Source organism: Dermacentor silvarum, chromosome 9 (assembly GCF_013339745.2).
Source record: "Dermacentor silvarum isolate Dsil-2018 chromosome 9, BIME_Dsil_1.4, whole genome shotgun sequence".
Taxonomy (NCBI): domain Eukaryota; kingdom Metazoa; phylum Arthropoda; class Arachnida; order Ixodida; family Ixodidae; genus Dermacentor; species Dermacentor silvarum.
Window position 1 is genome coordinate 11,904,241 of NC_051162.1, and position 16,380 is coordinate 11,920,620.

General features: G+C 46.9%; 1 protein-coding gene across 1 annotated transcript in view; it reads left to right on the forward strand.

Annotated features, from left to right (window-relative positions):
• The window catches only part of LOC119465134 (uncharacterized), a 41,129-nt gene extending 26,060 nt beyond the window's left edge, over positions 1 to 15,069 (forward strand). The window contains exon 3 of the mRNA XM_037725933.2: positions 12,045 to 15,069. Within this exon, the coding sequence (XP_037581861.1) occupies positions 12,045 to 12,565 (521 nt within the window). The 3' untranslated portion in view covers positions 12,566 to 15,069. The remainder of the gene's footprint in view (positions 1 to 12,044) is intronic.
• Positions 15,070 to 16,380: the final 1,311 nt, after the last annotated feature.

Sequence of the window (16,380 nt, forward strand, 5' to 3'; positions counted from 1 at the left end):
TGTGGACTTAACAAAGCTCAACAAAGCAGTTCTTCGTGAAAGGCACGTGCTTCCAACGGTCGAATGGGTGCTCGGGAAACTGGGCGACGCCAAAGTGTTCTCGAAGCTGGACGCGACAGCAGGATTTCACCAAGTGCGATTGTCCCAAGAATGCCAAGAGTATACAACATCCATTACGCCATTTGGACGCTACTGTTACTGTCGTCTACCTTTTGGCCTGACTTCAGCACCGGAGTATTTTCAGAGAGAAAAGGCTCGAGTTCTGGAGGGGCAACCGAACGTCGTCAATATGATAGACGACATGCTGGTTTTTGGCAAAGATCGAGAAGAGCACGACAAGCGACTTGTGGAGGTTCATGAACGTATGAGGAGAGCCAGAGTTAAACTCAACTAGTCAAAATGCTGCTTCGGTCAAGATAAGGTACAGTTTCTTGGTGTGATTATCGACGCCAACGGTATCACGCCAAGTCCGAGCAAACTCGAAGCGCTGCGCAACTTGGAACCACCCAAGGACGTTGCTGGGGTAAGGCGATTCCTCGGCATGGCTAATAATATTGGTCGCTTCCTGCCCAACATTTCGCAGGCAACCGCTCCTATTCGCGCATTTCTAGGCGAGCAAAATGCATGGCAATGGGGACCGCTTCAAGAGACTGCTTTTAATCGAGTAAAGGCGATGCTCACCTCAGACCTGTGCGTTGCAAAGTATCATCCCAGTCGTAATACCATTGGCTCATGCGACGCGAGCTCATTTGGATTGGGAACCATTCTTCTGCAGGAACAACCATCGGGCGAGCGACGCGCGGTAGCGTTCGCAACCAGGTCGCTTACCGAAGCGGAACAGCGCTACAGCCAAACAGAGAAAGAGACGCTGGCGGTAGCGTGGGCCATGTACCGTTTTGACCAATACGTGCGTGGCTTAAATTCCACGGTAGAAAGTGATCACCAGCCGCAGGTAACACTACTTGGTAGCGCTGACGTGGACACGATGCCCCCACGTATTCAAAGATTTCGCATCAAACTTATGCGCTACCAATTTAGCGTGGTCTACGTAACTGGCAAACAGCTAGCCACTGCGGATACTCTTTCAAGGGCTCCGGATGAGAAGCCGTCGATCCGTCCGGTGGATGTGGTAGAGGAGTTTGTGGACTTTCAAGTTGCTAAGGTCACAGACACGAAGCTGGTTACTGTAGATGATGTTCGCAGGCACCAAGATTTGGATTGGGAGTGCAACCAGCTCGTCAAATACTGCACTCAGGGCTGGCCTCGTCGAGACAGGCTTCCGGAGCATATCAAGAAGTACTGGAGCCATCGAGATGCTCTCTCTTTATGCAACGGCGTCTTGTTAAAAGGTAATCGCTTTGTCATCCCGGCTTCGCTTCAGAAGGATACACTCGAACTTATCCATGAAGGCCACCAAGGAATTAACCGATGCCGCCTAAGGGCGCAGGATTCTTTGTGGTGGTACGGACTTTCGCAGAAGACACGGGACAGAGTCACTCGCTGCAAACAGTGTGCAGTCACACGAGCGCAAAGAAGTGAGCCATTTGTGGTAACGAAGACTCCAGCGCAACCGTGGGAAGAAGTAGGAATGGACTTGTTTAGTTACAAGCAACACAACTACCTACTAGTAGTTGATTATCGTTCTCGCTACCCTGAAGTCATCTACATGCGAAGAACGAACACTGAGGCGGTCATCAATGCAGTCAAAAGCATTTTTGCTCTTTTTAGCATTCCCGCAGTAGTACGAAGCGATAACGGACCGCAGTTTGCTTCACATGCCTTTGCAGCTTTTGCGAAGCGCTATGGCTTCCAACACATCACCTCAAGTCCAAATTACCCGCAGTCAAATGGCGAAGTGGAAAGGATGGTGCGTAGGATCAAAAAATTGTTGGCAAAAGCAGACGATCATTTTCTCGCTATTATGTCGTACAGAGACACTGCAGGCGTCACAGGGTTCAGCCCAGCGCAGCTTCTGTTAGGTCGCAGCCTGCGAACCAGGCTTCCCAAGACAGTGGACCACCTGGAACCCAAGCGGCCGGCGCCAGAAGATGTCAACTGCCAAGACGAAGAGGTCAGAGGGTAGCAGAAAAAATACTTCGATCTCCGCCATGCCGCGACTGTACTTCCTCCGCTGCAGCCAGGAGATATGGTGCGGGCCCGAGACATCAAGGATACGGCGTGTGTTCTTAGCACAGCCTCCAAGCCCCGCTCGTACATCGTGGAAACACCCAACGTGGTGCTTGTGCGTAATAGGATACATTAGAGCATTGCACAGGCTCGGGCTTACCCGAAAGCCCGGGCCCGGCCCGGCCCGTGGGCCTGGCCGGGTAGAGCAGTTTTTTCACGGGCTCGGGCCGGGCTCGGGCACGGCGTGTGCTTTTGTCCCGGGCCCGGACCGGGCTCAGGTTTTTTGACGCGGGCCCGGGCCGGGCTCGGGCTTTCTGGTGGTGCGCATGTAACGTGCAGCGAGTTATTCTCGGGCGTCTCAACTCTGAAAAACATGTATTTTTCGGTCTCGGGTCGGGTTCGGGCCGGTTTCGAGCCGGGCTCGGGCCGGGCTCGGGCCTAAGGGAAAGGGGTGGCGGGTCGGGCCGGGCAGGTAACGTAGAGTATTTCCGGGCCCGGGCCGGGCCCGGGTCTCGCCATAAAAGTTTTGATCAGGCTCGGGCGGGCCGCCCAATGTAAAAGACGCGGCTAGCGTCTGACCAGTGCGCGCCGACGGGGGGGGGGGGGGGGGTCGTAAGCCCCTCCCCTTTTTGTGTAAACCCTTTTTTTCCTTGATCATTTGAGTACTGCAACTAAGATGTAAGACGCGCAATCGTCTGCACAATCGCAAAAAGCGCATTCTTTGACAATTTCCCGCGAATAAATTGAAATTAGTGCTGTTTAGATGGTATTGGCAAACTGTCAACACCCCCTGGCAGACATCCTGGGTGCGCTACTGCGTCTGTCAGAACCCTTCATCATACAAGCACCGAGACTTCTACGTCCTTGGACAGTCACCCTTACTATGTACTAATTTACCCCCATAACGATCTGTGGCTTAATATACCTGCTTATCCTTTAATTTTTATTTAGGTACATTTTTGGGGTTTATCCGATACATTGTTCCCTCATTTATCCACATTCCCAAATGTTTATATCTGTTTACTGCAGGTAATTGCCAATTCTCTACTCTATATTGAGGTGTCCGGATATTGCTATGGAAAACGATGAGACCTAGTTTTCCTGCATTAAATGTACATCCCAGCACTTCACTCATGCAGGTCAGAGATATTAGCAAATTGTTCAGTATCTCTCTTGCTCTCTGATAAGTCAGGGTCGCCTGTATACACTAAGCTTCGTAGATTTGCTCTACCAATGGTCCTTCAACCTAATTGTTCTACATACAGTTATTTTGCATTCCTTTAATTACATAATAACTAAAGGTAGGGCAATGAGCAGCCCTGTCCCAGCCTGTTGTTGATATCTACTGTTAATTTTATACTTTAACATTGCCGCGAAAACTGAACTTTATTAATAGTCCCTGTCTATTTCATTTAGTGGTTCTCTGTTACCTTCATTCACACCCTCCTCTTTTATAGCATTCCACAAGATCTGTGTCTGCTTTGTGAAATGCACCACTAATATCCAAGAAAGGTGTAGATACAGCCATCGATATTTTCATACTGTATGCTATCACAAATAAGCTATCATCTATTCATCTGTTGTTGTTTGTACGCAGTTAGACAACAGGATTTCTTGAGAGGGGCGAAGTAAGGGCAATGCCCTGAAGCTGCAGTGCGCAGTCGGTTATGGCGACGAACAGCTGCTTCCAGAGAGCACTTCCACCCACTTTTGATGCTGCGGTAGAGAGCTAAGAGCGTCAAGTTTTGCAAAGTTGTTTTTCCGAGCCTGAAAGAAGCCCGCAATAAAAAAAAATTTGCCGCGCGACTGGCCACTCGAGGCACTTTGCGTGTACACGCCGGCTTCTTTCACGCTCGGAAAGACACTTTATAACGCTGAAAGCGTTAAGGGCCCCGTGTCGCAGAAAATCCGGCGTCGGCAACTGGCGTCGGCGTGCGACGCGGGTGGCGGAGAAAATCATCGCCAACCACCCCAACCACCACGACCGCGCAGGCCCTCTACATGGTGCAAAGTTTTGGTGAACAACAATTGAATTTCTCACAATGAAATCCGTCAGAAAAATGGTGAACTACGACTTTACCATTCCGTGTCGGATTCGCCGTGGGATTGCTTGCCAATCGGCGTTGGATTGTAATTGAATGTAGGAGAAAACCTAATTCCGCTACGAGGAAACTCAAACACAATCCCATTTTCTAGCATTTCTACCAGACCTGCGCGCGTCGGGGCAATAGCAAACAATTAATAAAATAATAAAAAAGGTTCTATGGCCTTCACACTTTAATATAAGACTACTTATTTGCCCCCAGAAAAACGTCTTTCCAGCAATGCATTTCTGCTTAAATGTGAAGCCGACTTTAAGGGCATAGGCGTAAGCTTGGTCTTTGTAAGCTGGCTTTCCCACGTTAAATGTTACAGTGAATGAAGCCTACTTGCCGTATGCGAACGATGCGATGCGAACGGGTCCCGATAACGCCATCGCGTTCTACTCTCAAAGACAAAGCTCAAGCATCCTCCAATTTGTGTAAACCCTTTTCCGTAAACCGTTCAGGTTTATCTACTATTACTCAGTTAGCTGAGATAACCCATGACATAGCTACCGCAATAAATAACAGAAGTCAAATAGATGCCATTTTCTTAGATTTTTCAAAGGCCTTTGATGTTGTTCCCCATCCAGCTCTTATTACTAAACTAAGTGCCATTGGTATACACGGGAAAACAGTTTCATGGATAAAGAACTATCTCGAAAACAGAAGGCAATGCGTAGTTGTGAATGATATTATGGCTGATTACCTCAACGTTTTTTCTGGTGTACCACAAGGCTCGGTTCTTGCACCCCTCCTATTTCTGATCTACATCAATGATATTCAATCATGTGTTCAGCCACATATTCAAATGCGCTTATTCGCCGATGATTGCGTAGTTTACACAACAGTAAATACCAGGGAGGATCAGGTAAAACTGAACGATTCGTTAGCCGCAATACAAAATTGGTGCGACATATGGGGGATGAAACTGAATGCAACAAGAACTACCTGTATCTCCTTCACACACAAGAAAAATGCGCTTCAGTTTACGTACACAATAAATAACATACCACTCAGAAAATGCGATGAAGTCACATATCTTGGGGTCACTCTTACAACGAAATTAAATTGGGAACCTCATATAAATAACATACATAACAAGGCGCTAGGTAAGCTGCATTTCTTGAGAAGAAAACTCAGAAACACACCTCCCAGTGTTAAATTAAATGCATACAGAACCCTCATCAGACCCGCTTTAGGATGTGCTGACTCAATTTGGGCTCCGCACCAGAAGTATTTAACCGACAAGCTAGAACGCATACAGAAATTAGCATTAAGATTCATATATTCGCAATATTCGCGTCAAGCAAGCACTGCGAACCTGCGCATCAAGGCTAACATTCAACCACTAGCTCAACGTAGAATGATTTCTAGGTTAAAATTTCTATACTTAGTTTATCACGGTTGCTATCATATACCACAAGCAATATACATTCAAGCACCATTCAGACTTTCCGCCCGAAATAATCATAATAAATCAATACGGCCCCATCCGAGTCATAACAACACTCACAAGTACTCTTTATTCCCACACGCCATTTCCCATTGGAACATGCTACCCTCTGAGGCTGTTAACTGCTCATCTGTCAATGCATTTATTGACAGTATTCAGAATTTGCAATTCGAGTGGTAATAAAGTGACTGATGTTATCTGTATTCCATATGCAGCCTCTTGTGGCTGCATACTTATCGTAAAACGTTGCTATTCCTGCTTGTACGCGAACCGCTCCTTTAAGCAAAGTGTGTGTTTTTATTGAGTATGTTCACTTTTGGGCGTGCTTATGTTCTTTGTTTGGATACAATGGTTTCACTTTTCTCTTTTTCTCCTTTTTTTTGTACTGTATCTCATTTTGTAACCACTCCTGCATGGGCCCGAGGAGGGCCTGCAGTATTGTAAAATAAAATAAATAAATAAAAATAAATAAATTTTTATGCAGCACGTATTGAGCCATAGAAAGCTGTATCGGGAGTATTTCATATGGCTCTACAATTTTCTCACTGCCAATTTTCACCAAATTATAATATTTGAGGCGTAATTGAATAAAGAATTGAAACTAATTATGTAATTACGCGAAATTGAAAAAATAATCTTTGTTTCTCCAAGCGATGGCAAACACATTACCTTGGTTCGGTCCAGCTACGTAGCTTTTGCATATATTTAAATCTTGGTGCATGATAGTTGGGACGCCCTGTATATTTATACATCCACACGATGCACCAGCAGCAGGAACTGGGAAAACAGGACAGGTAACTTTAATTGGGTAAACTGAAAAACCATTAGGCATGGAACTCATCTTTTCTTCTGCAATGCGTGAGACCTTCGTCTTTCTCTAGATGCCGTATTTTGTATGTGGCAAAATATATATACGCGTACACATGCGTACACGCTCTTCTAAGCTCTCCCATGCCCTCTCTATCGCTACCACGTGACCTGCTTTACACACTTCACACACATGGAACTTCTTTCCACTTCGACACTCCTAATGTTCACGCATTAAAATAAAACCGAGTTGTCATCTCTGGTGCTGCAACAACCCACACTGCTTTTCCTGTGTGGGAAACACAGTGGACGCCTCCACGTCTACACGTGTGGTTCTGTTTCCTCTGCTGGCTGCAAAACTCGCTGCCCTTCATGCGGCTCTGGAATTCATAGTTCAAAACCCATGACTCCAAGGGAGCTCTCCGATGTGTTACGTCGCTGTTTCATTACAGCCTTAAGGAGCAAATCAGGCTCACTCACACCGGCGAATCACAGCGGCCGCGCAGCCAAGTTGGTCGCTAATAGTCGCAAATGGTCGCCTTTCTCGAAAAGCGACAATTCTGGGCCAGTCGCTCGCTGCCAAATTTTTAAGTCCTGCGGCCGCAATTGGAAAACTACAGGAACAATCAGCAGCAATCAGCAACGTGCTTGTCAGTTTAGTTAGTAAGCGAATGATTACAGCAGTTCATGCAGCACATAAAACGACTAACCTTACTTCGTATAGCTGTCTAATATTAGCTTCGCGTGTCGGGCGAAACTGTGACGTATATGTCGTTGCCTCCAGTAATGGAGCCTGTTCAACCATGGGCACTGGTGCTGCAGCTCATCTTTTGACACTAATCTACCTGCCAACATTCTTTACATAAATCTATCCCCGAAAACCATTTGCATTTACCGGTCTCGACATTTATTTCGTCAATTCAGGGCATTGTAATTGGGAACGAGTCGGTTTGCCTCTTAAAAATTCTATATTCCATGCGTGAGCGACATAATTGGTTTTCTTTGCCCAGACTGGTGATGTGTGGTTTAATAAATGAAGGGGGAGGAGAGGGGAGTTGCATCGACAGTTTGTTTATGCCTGAATCAAACCTTCATTTAGCTCTCTTATATATGGTTTTACGTTGTTCTTTCTAGGGTTTTACGAGGTTTTGGCACGTAAAACCCTAGAAAGAATAAGAAGCTCTTAAGTCAATTTTCTTTCCGTGCCAGAGTCCATAGGCTTTCTTTCACATGAACGTTTATATCGAAATTCAAAAGACACTTCTATTGCTGTGGTTGCTGGTAGATAGGCGCCGATATACAATGCCCAGGGAACTTCAACGAAACTTCATAGGAGCGTATGACTTTGGAATGGTCGGTTGCGATAACACAATTCCAAAGAATGTTCTTCAGGCCTAGATAACAGATAATCAATTTCAACTCCTGACTCGACAAAGCACCTCGTGGTGTGTTTATGGTATCTGAAATATATTTTACGACCGTTCATTTAGCTAGCGATCGACATGTTTGTTGTAACGTTAGACTTTGACATCAATCTTGGCATAATTGTCCTCTTTGTCTACTATATCATTAATCAGACTGACCGAGGCGCTAGTATCCATGATCAAGCGATGAAATCTTGCAATTAGTTACGATTATTCCTACAAAATGTTTGATTTCACAAGGAGCGCTGTGTCCGATGCCTCGGGTGTTCCCTTGGTTGTAAATTTCAGTAACACGTTCGTAGTGGGTTCACCTTAACCTGGAATGTAACAGCTCTAGTGTTCTGGCTATTCAGCTGTGACCATTCTCTTCTCAATTTAGGCTGCACCCGGGGTATTGCAGTAGAGTGGCACTATGAAGATGAAAGAAACCGGAAGCGTGGAGTCCACTAACTGCGTTAGGCGCCTCTTATTTAAGTAATAATCTAGCAACTTGCTGCCTCTCTCCTGGAGAAAACTTCTCTGTCCAACAAATCAACTAAGTTCGTTTAAAGAACTTGCAGAAAAATGTATTTCTGTGTTTGCCACGATTCATTTATATGTTGGACGCGTAAACAATTTCATCTTGTAGCGCTAGCAGGTCGGTATGGCCGCATAAATATTATTTGATTTGAGTCATTTAACCAGTACGTGTTTTCGCTCACAGGCATACTGAAATAATTCTAGGTAGAGAGCTGCCCCAGTTTTACTGCCAACGAACATATCTGACTTCACTGTCTCTTGACGTATTGCACCAGCTGTAATTATCGCCTGAAGTGCCTGTCGTTGCTCTATGTGCTGCCTGTGTGTGCGAGTTAGCCCTGCTAGGGCATTTTAGTGCTTCTTGTATGGAGGGTGATTCCCTCATGCCTGTATCTCGGTGGGTGTCACTCTTACTAAAGAGATACTTCCAGTGCTGCGAGCTCATAGGTATCACGTGCAAAATATCAATAGCCAATGCGGCTTAGAGCGCATTTTAATTTAATTTTGAAGCTTGTGCCATCGACGAATGGGAAAGTGCAGCACCTGTTGATGTAGTCATCAGCATAGGGGCTATATGTAAACAATGTTACGTCATGAGTTTCGGTAAATGATTTCGGTGACACGCAACGTCATTGGCTTGTCTAGCTATGCGGAGAGCATTTTAGTGCATTCGGTGTATTGCATTGACCGCACACTGGTCAATTGTACGTACTCGCGCACATGCAGCTACGTGGAAGCCTCTTCCCGTTTACGGATTACCAGGCTACGGTGCTGCGGCCGGCAGTGCGAAAGCTGAGGGAGAATCCTATGACTATTTATCTAACTATAATGTATTTGAACTTTTCATTGTTGCATCTGTGCTACTCCATAATCGAATTAACATAAAAGTAAGGTACGTTAACGATTATGTAGCATCCAACGCTTTGCACCAGCAAGTAGGTAGAATTTGTAAGTTGCAGTAATGGTTTCGCGTGCTCTCTCGTTAGATACTGCGTCATCAGTTGTTGCTATCAGCGTTGTTCTTGCCGTACACCTCTCCGGTTACCCAAACCGAATAGCAAACGGTAAGAAGTTTGCAGATAGGCTAAAACTCTACAATACCAGAAGCATACGGCGCAGTGGACTTCTGCCCAAGGAAGCGCAACGATAGTGTAGCAATGCGCAGGTATCACACCAAACCAGCCGACGAAACAGGACACGATGGTATCGTAGACGGTGTGCAAGGTACGTCACAGGTCTGCGCGCTCACGTGATCATCGCTGTTTACAAGCGAGCCCCTTATGTCACGGAGCACGAAGGGCTCTTTGAAATTGAAACCACGATTGGTCGTAAAATACGAGCATGTAAATGAAAAATCGTCTTGAGCTAAAGCAAATTAGTGCTTTACCGGGATAACTCGGTGAATAGCTACTAATTAGGCGCAAAAAAATGTAACGCAAAGTATTTTGTGTCAGTATTCTTTAATTGTGTTGTCTCCTCCATGACTTCAGCCAGTGTCATGTTGATTTTTATGCTTCATTTTTCGATGACGTCACTGACTGGCACTTTGGTTTTACTGCCGATGGAATCGAGGAGGCCTAGTGTAGTCAGTTTCTCCGACGCTTCGACGAATACCTCGTCGGTCAACGCATATCCCGTGATGGCAGGGCGGCCGTCAGGTCTTGCAAGGTAGAACGTTACCCACATTTCGTTGCTCTTGTCAACTGCGCCAAATATCAAATTACAACACATGATATACGTTTTCGCTGCGTTATTCCTACTAGTAACCAGCCATTACGGCCTTCAAAGTATGCCTCGCTCATGTCTTTAAATAGTCTTCTTCGTCAGGTGTTCAAGGAAGGAAGGAAATAGTCGAGAAGGAAAGGCAGGGAGATTAACCAGTTTAGCACAACCAGTTCACTACCCTACACATGGGAGCGGGACGGGGTGAATGAAAGATGGGGAGGAGAGGGAGAGAGAGCACATAGCACAGCACACACATCGTCAGTCACAGTCCGTCACTCTTGCGTGGTACGTGACATCAATGTCACAGCCGCTTTTCCAAGTCCATTTCTTTCAAAAATCTAAGCCGTCTCTTCGTCACCTTCAGCTGCGATGTCTTCTGTCGACGACATGTGAGAATTGTTTCAACTGACATTGGTCTATTGTCAATGTGCGCTAGAGCGGACGCCAGGGACTGTCTCTGAACATTATATTCTGGACAGTCGCATAGAATGTGTTCTATCGTCTCCTCGCAAATACAGGCATTACAAAGAGCGTTGTTGGCCATTCCAGTGCGAAATGAATAATATTTCGTGAATTCCACCCCTAGCCATAAGCGATAAAGCAAAGTGGCCTCTCTTAGGTGGAGTCCAGTTGGCATACAGAGATGCATGAAAGAGGGCAGGTGGTATTGACAGGTCTGGTTGGTCTGGTTGCTTGGTGCGCACCATAGAGAGAGCGTGATCTCCTGCGCAAGCACTCGAAGTCTGCTGCCTGCCGTGAAAGTGGTATGGCCTCTTCCTGTGTGTCTTCAAGAGCTGCCCGAGCGGCATTATCGGTGTCTTCGTTCCCTATGACGCCGCAGTGACTTGGCAGCCACTGAAACGTCACGTGGTGTCTTTCTCATGTGATGTATAGAGAAGGCATCTAATATTGAATATGAGCTGTTCGAATGGCCCGCGACGCATAGCTGATAGCACAGATTGTAGGGCTGCCTTTGAGTAACTGAAGATTGAACATTGTCGAGGTGGTTCCCAATTGACTAAACAAAGTGCAGCGCGCAGAGCAGCTAGTTCCGCAGTTGTCGATCTCGTTGGGGGGGTAAGTCCTAAAGCTGATGGTAATAGATCTTGCTGGGACAAGCGCAGCACCGGACTAACACTGGAGGTTTGTGGAACCATCAGTATAAATATGTACACTGTCCACATACCTCTCGGGCAAAAGAAGCAGAGACAGTTGTTTCAACACAGGTGACGACAGCTCAGATTTTTTCCTGATTCCTGGTACACTGAGATGTACTGTGGGGCTAATAAGACACTAAAGGGGTATCGATGGTTTAGATGCAGCGGTGAAGCCCGAGGGAAGTTTGTCGTACGTTGTACTTGACGATAGTTTTAGAGAACGATGCTTGGTGCCTGCCTGAGGGTAGTGTCGCAAGGTGGTGATAGGGGGCACGTGCAAAACGTCTGATGTGCGTTCTCCGGGCTTTCACCGTAATGTGAGTTTGCATTGGATTGTCCCGAGCAATTGCAGTAGTTGCCTCTGTTCAGGTGCATCTGGGCAAACTAAGGCAAATTCTGAGTGCTTGAGCTTGTGTTGCCTGCAGAACACGAATATTTGTCTTGCAAGTGTTGCTCAGTACAGGTATACTATATCTTAGAAAGCCAAAAAACAGCACTCTGTAGAGTTTCAGCATTGCGTCTACTGATATCCCCCACGTCTGAATCAGGTGTTCAAACAGGATCGCTATAGCACATAGGAAGCTTTGCGTTACGAGCACATGAATTAGAGCGCAGAGATTAATCCGCAAAGCTAGTGGAATATTGAGCTATGAATACAAAATTTCGCATCAAATTCTTTTATTGCATTCTTGCATAATCCATGACGCGCTGCTTAATTTTCACCCCTAATGCTCATTTTTCTTTGCAGGTTTCTACCTTTGCTGGGGATGCGTCGGCTTTATGAGTATTATGTTCCCGTTAACCAGTTTCTACATGGTCGAGAACACTCCTGACGACAAACCGGTCGTGGCTGCTGTGACATTCATCGCGGGGGTTACAATGATAGGGCTGAACTACTGGACAGACTACCAGAAACAACTGGTACGATCCACGCAGGGGAAATGCACAGTTTGGGGGTCACCGCCGAGGCTAATACGGGCGATCTATTACGACGCAAGAGGAAGTCCGAAGAACAGCCTTCTCCTGGCCTCGGGTTTCTGGTCACTCAGCCGGCACGCCAACTACATGTTTGAGCTCCTTGTTGGGCTATGCTGGGCACTGCCGTCTGGAGCTTCAAGCTTAGTGCCCTACTTGTACGTTTTATTCCTTGTGGTTTTGCTGTTGCACAGAAGCTACAGAGACGAGAAAAAGTGCTCCGAAAAATATGGACGGTATTGGAAGGAGTATTGTCGTCTAGTGAAGTATCGAATTGTGCCTTGTGTCTTCTAGGCTAATTATACAAAGAAATGTAGTCATAGCACGATATCAATTGCAGTGTTGCAATGTGGCGTGTTTGTTTGTTTGTTTGCTTGGTTGGTTGTGGTGCGCCCAAGGTGAAGCAATGGGGCCAAGTATCGAGTTGTGCTACCAATTCACCATTTATAATCTCAGGGATAGTTGGTCATAGTTTAACTGTGATACGCGCTCACCATAGACCTCACGTTTAAAGGCTGGTCGGTATCCTCTGTACACGCGTGTCACCTAGGTTAGTCATGCGGGGAATACATGGTGCCACTGCACTTAACATTGAGAAACCCTATACTGCCATGTGGCCCGTCTGTTAGCTGGAGATCGATTTACTTTCCCGCTTTGATGCCGTCCCTCCAAACCTAGCAGCGTGAAAACAAACTGATTTGAATAATAGCGAAGGAAAAAATCCCGCAGTTATACTTTTTCGTCAGCGTCAGATGAGATTAAAAGACGGCTGATTTCCTGCTTTTATTCATGCTTTATTCATCTGTTTCCTGCTGTAGCGATGGAGCAAGTAACATGGGCGAATTACGATCGGCGTGGGCAGCCTGTTCATTGCCCTGTTGTTATATGCAGTCACGATAACTGACGGGAGCAGACCAGTAAACTCCGCGCATGCGCAGTTCGCGGCTTCCGGTATCCCTATGGGTGATGGTTACAGTAACACGGTAACATTATGCTAAAGCACTCTATTAGCCCCAGTCGTGTCCCAAACTGCATTCTCAGGCAGTGCATATTCTCTGGAGTAAATATTTGCAACAACATGAGGCATGTGTGTGTCTGCTGCCGCGAAAATCCGGAGCCCACTCGGCACATCCTAATGGAATGGGAAGGTATTCGCGTTCCGTAGGTAACCTGCAGTTTCCATAAGGGCTTGGATTTAAAGTGGATGGAAGCATCAACCGGTCAGCATTCGAGATAAGCCAGAGTAGTTTAAAGCATTAGTGGAAAAAAGTGAGAAGCAGCGCAGAGATTGGTAGGACCGGATTCGTTGCAGACATAGGTAGTGGTACAAGGTAGACATATATGCTTTAAAGAAGAGACAAAAATATAGGAGATGTATACAAAATGCTAGATTGAAAAATATGCATAGCATACCTGAATTACTCAAGTGTAGGCTAGGTCACTATTTGTCACCGAACCATTTCAATGTGCATACCAATAAGTCATCATCATCAGTGCTTACAGGGCGGACAAGCTCTGCTCGGCTACACACGCTTCTTGTTCCTCGACCGACAGGTACGTTACCGTCGAGTCCCTCGCGCTGGCTTTTCATCTGCGCCCCCAATTTCCAAAGTACACGCAGTTTGTTCACGCATCAGTCGACTCCAGTGTACCCAAACCAATTTCCCTTTCTCGGAACACCTGATGCTTTCCCGTCTCTGATGTCGCATGGCACAGATAGTCAGTTTCACAGCGTGAGCACCGGAGCAGGCGCGTATGAAGAGACTGCAGTCCATCATTACTACTGTGTCTCTCCTGGGTTGCCATGGGTTGCCCGGCAGTGGAGGCAAGGATGGTGGGAAGCTGCGTCACAGTCAATACAATAGTTTCCAACAAAGCTTTTCAGCGGAAGCGCCAAGCATGATAGTAGATAGCGCGACAAAATGACACACAAAAACGAAGGAACAAACACAAATCTCTACACACAAGCGCTTTGTTGTGTGTCCCTTATTCGTTATTGTGTGCCATTTCGTCGCGACACTTAGCATTTAGCTTAGTGTACACCAACTATAGCCCAAGTTTTTATCGTATTAAGAGGAAACTTGGATGCTAGTGCCTAGGGGAGCCGCATGCAGTGTGGTTTCAGCCAGCATGTCAATTATGATTATTACATAGATTTGTCTAGACTTCGTCCTTCTGGTTTTTTAATGGCATTAGTGCCTTTTGAAATGGTCGTTTCCAACATATCGCCTTATAAATGCAATAATTAGCAACGACTATACATGTCAGCATGAACATTGACTTCACGTGCTTATAAAATGAGTACTTGACACTTTATAAAGATAAAGGGCAATAAATAATGGTGCAAGAAAGCACGAAGCTATAATGAGGAATATCGGACCAATTCATGTGCTAGCCACCCTTCCCATGGAAGATCGCATGCGCCAGAGTTTGCTATAATAGCGCGAAGGAGTTGCACGCCCGAAATCCGCTCTCATTTGACGAGGCAACTTACCCTTCTACCATTTCAAGCAATGATTTCAGTTGTTCTGTTGCAGGACTCAAAGCCAACGCGCAATATTTAGTGCATGAAGATCAAGGGCAGCATACCCTGATACACTTCATACATACACTTCAGTAATCGCATTTTCGACTTCCGGCAGACTATGGGCAAGAGTCGGCCAAGGAAATTGTAAAAATGTGACAAGCAGCTGCGCAGTGCGTATACAATTAAAAAAAGAGATTAAAAAGTTGCAGTGGCTTAGCTCGGCTATGCCAGGATATACGTAGCGTTAGCAAAGGTTCAGCTGATTATTCTTAGCTTATTCTTAAGATTATTCTTAAGATAAGATTATTCTTATGAGTCAAGCTTCTCCGTTCTTCTGCGCTGTTGAGCAGCATTTGCGCTCTCCTTCTCCATGGCTATACCACACTGGCAAACGCCAGTCAGAAGCGCAGCGGCTCCAGCGCAGTGTCAGACGGCGACTGCACAGCGAGCGCGCGCCGGCGCCAGTGCGTCTACCACGGCTACGACTTCACTCCTCGGGAATGCGCAGACCGGCGGCGGTGAGTCGCGCGCGGCGGCGGCGGAGTGCGCGAGAGGTGCCGGCTCCGGTGGCTCCGGTGCGCAAGCCGTGTGAAATCACTGATCCTTGCGCATGCGCAGCACGGCTCTTGATGTGCCGCGCGAAACGGGCTTGGCTAGGCCAGTGTAGCTAACGCTACAAAAAAGGCTGTTAGCAAGAAAGAAACATTCGGAGCCCTTCCCCTGTCGAGGAAATGGGTGTAAGTGAAGCCTTTGGCAAGACGACGCTGTCGCAGGCGTTCCGCTTCGTTTGCCCTAAACTCAGGGTCGGCGGCTCTGCGCTGACGTTTGGCCTCAACATCGCGCTCTCGCAACTCGGGGTCCGCGGCTCTTTGCTGACGTTTCGACTGGGCTTCGGAAGCCGTCACGCTAGAATCGGCACGTTGACGATGAGCCCTTTCCCGAGCGAGTTGGCGGCGCTGTTCCTCAAAAGCAGCCTGCTCCTCAGCGGAACGCACCCCGCGAGGCCTTCCCATCCGGGCGCCAAGACTGATCTGAGGCAAGGGAAGCCCGGCAGAGTGCGCGCCAACCTCCTTTCCTTCCTTTGCTTCCCCGCGAAACATCAAACGGCCCTGACAGGTAAAAAACAACGGAAGCAGTCGTCACGCCACAGCCACGGAGGGAGTTTTACTCATAAAGAAAACTATTGCATAGCTCACTAGTGCTATTAGTATGCCAACTTCGAAAATGCATAGTGTAAAGAGAAGGTTTCTAACTATAGATGCAGTCGATTTTGTCGCCCCAACTCTACAGTAGAATATGAGGGGCGTCGTTGGGGAGGGCTGCGGAATAATTTTGACCAATTCAGGTTGTTTAACATGCACCTTAACTTAGATACGTGGTCAGCATTGCAACCTGCAAACTCATGCTCAGCAGCACAACGCCATAGCCACTGGGCCATCGCGTCGACTTTCAGAAGGGCGATGACCTCATGCTCCTAGACACTTCCGCCTGCTACATCAACCAAACACTTGCAAGGTGCCTAATGGGGCCACTCAGGGAGAAGGAGAGAATATTCAGGGCAGCAGTGCAACGACAATTCCTG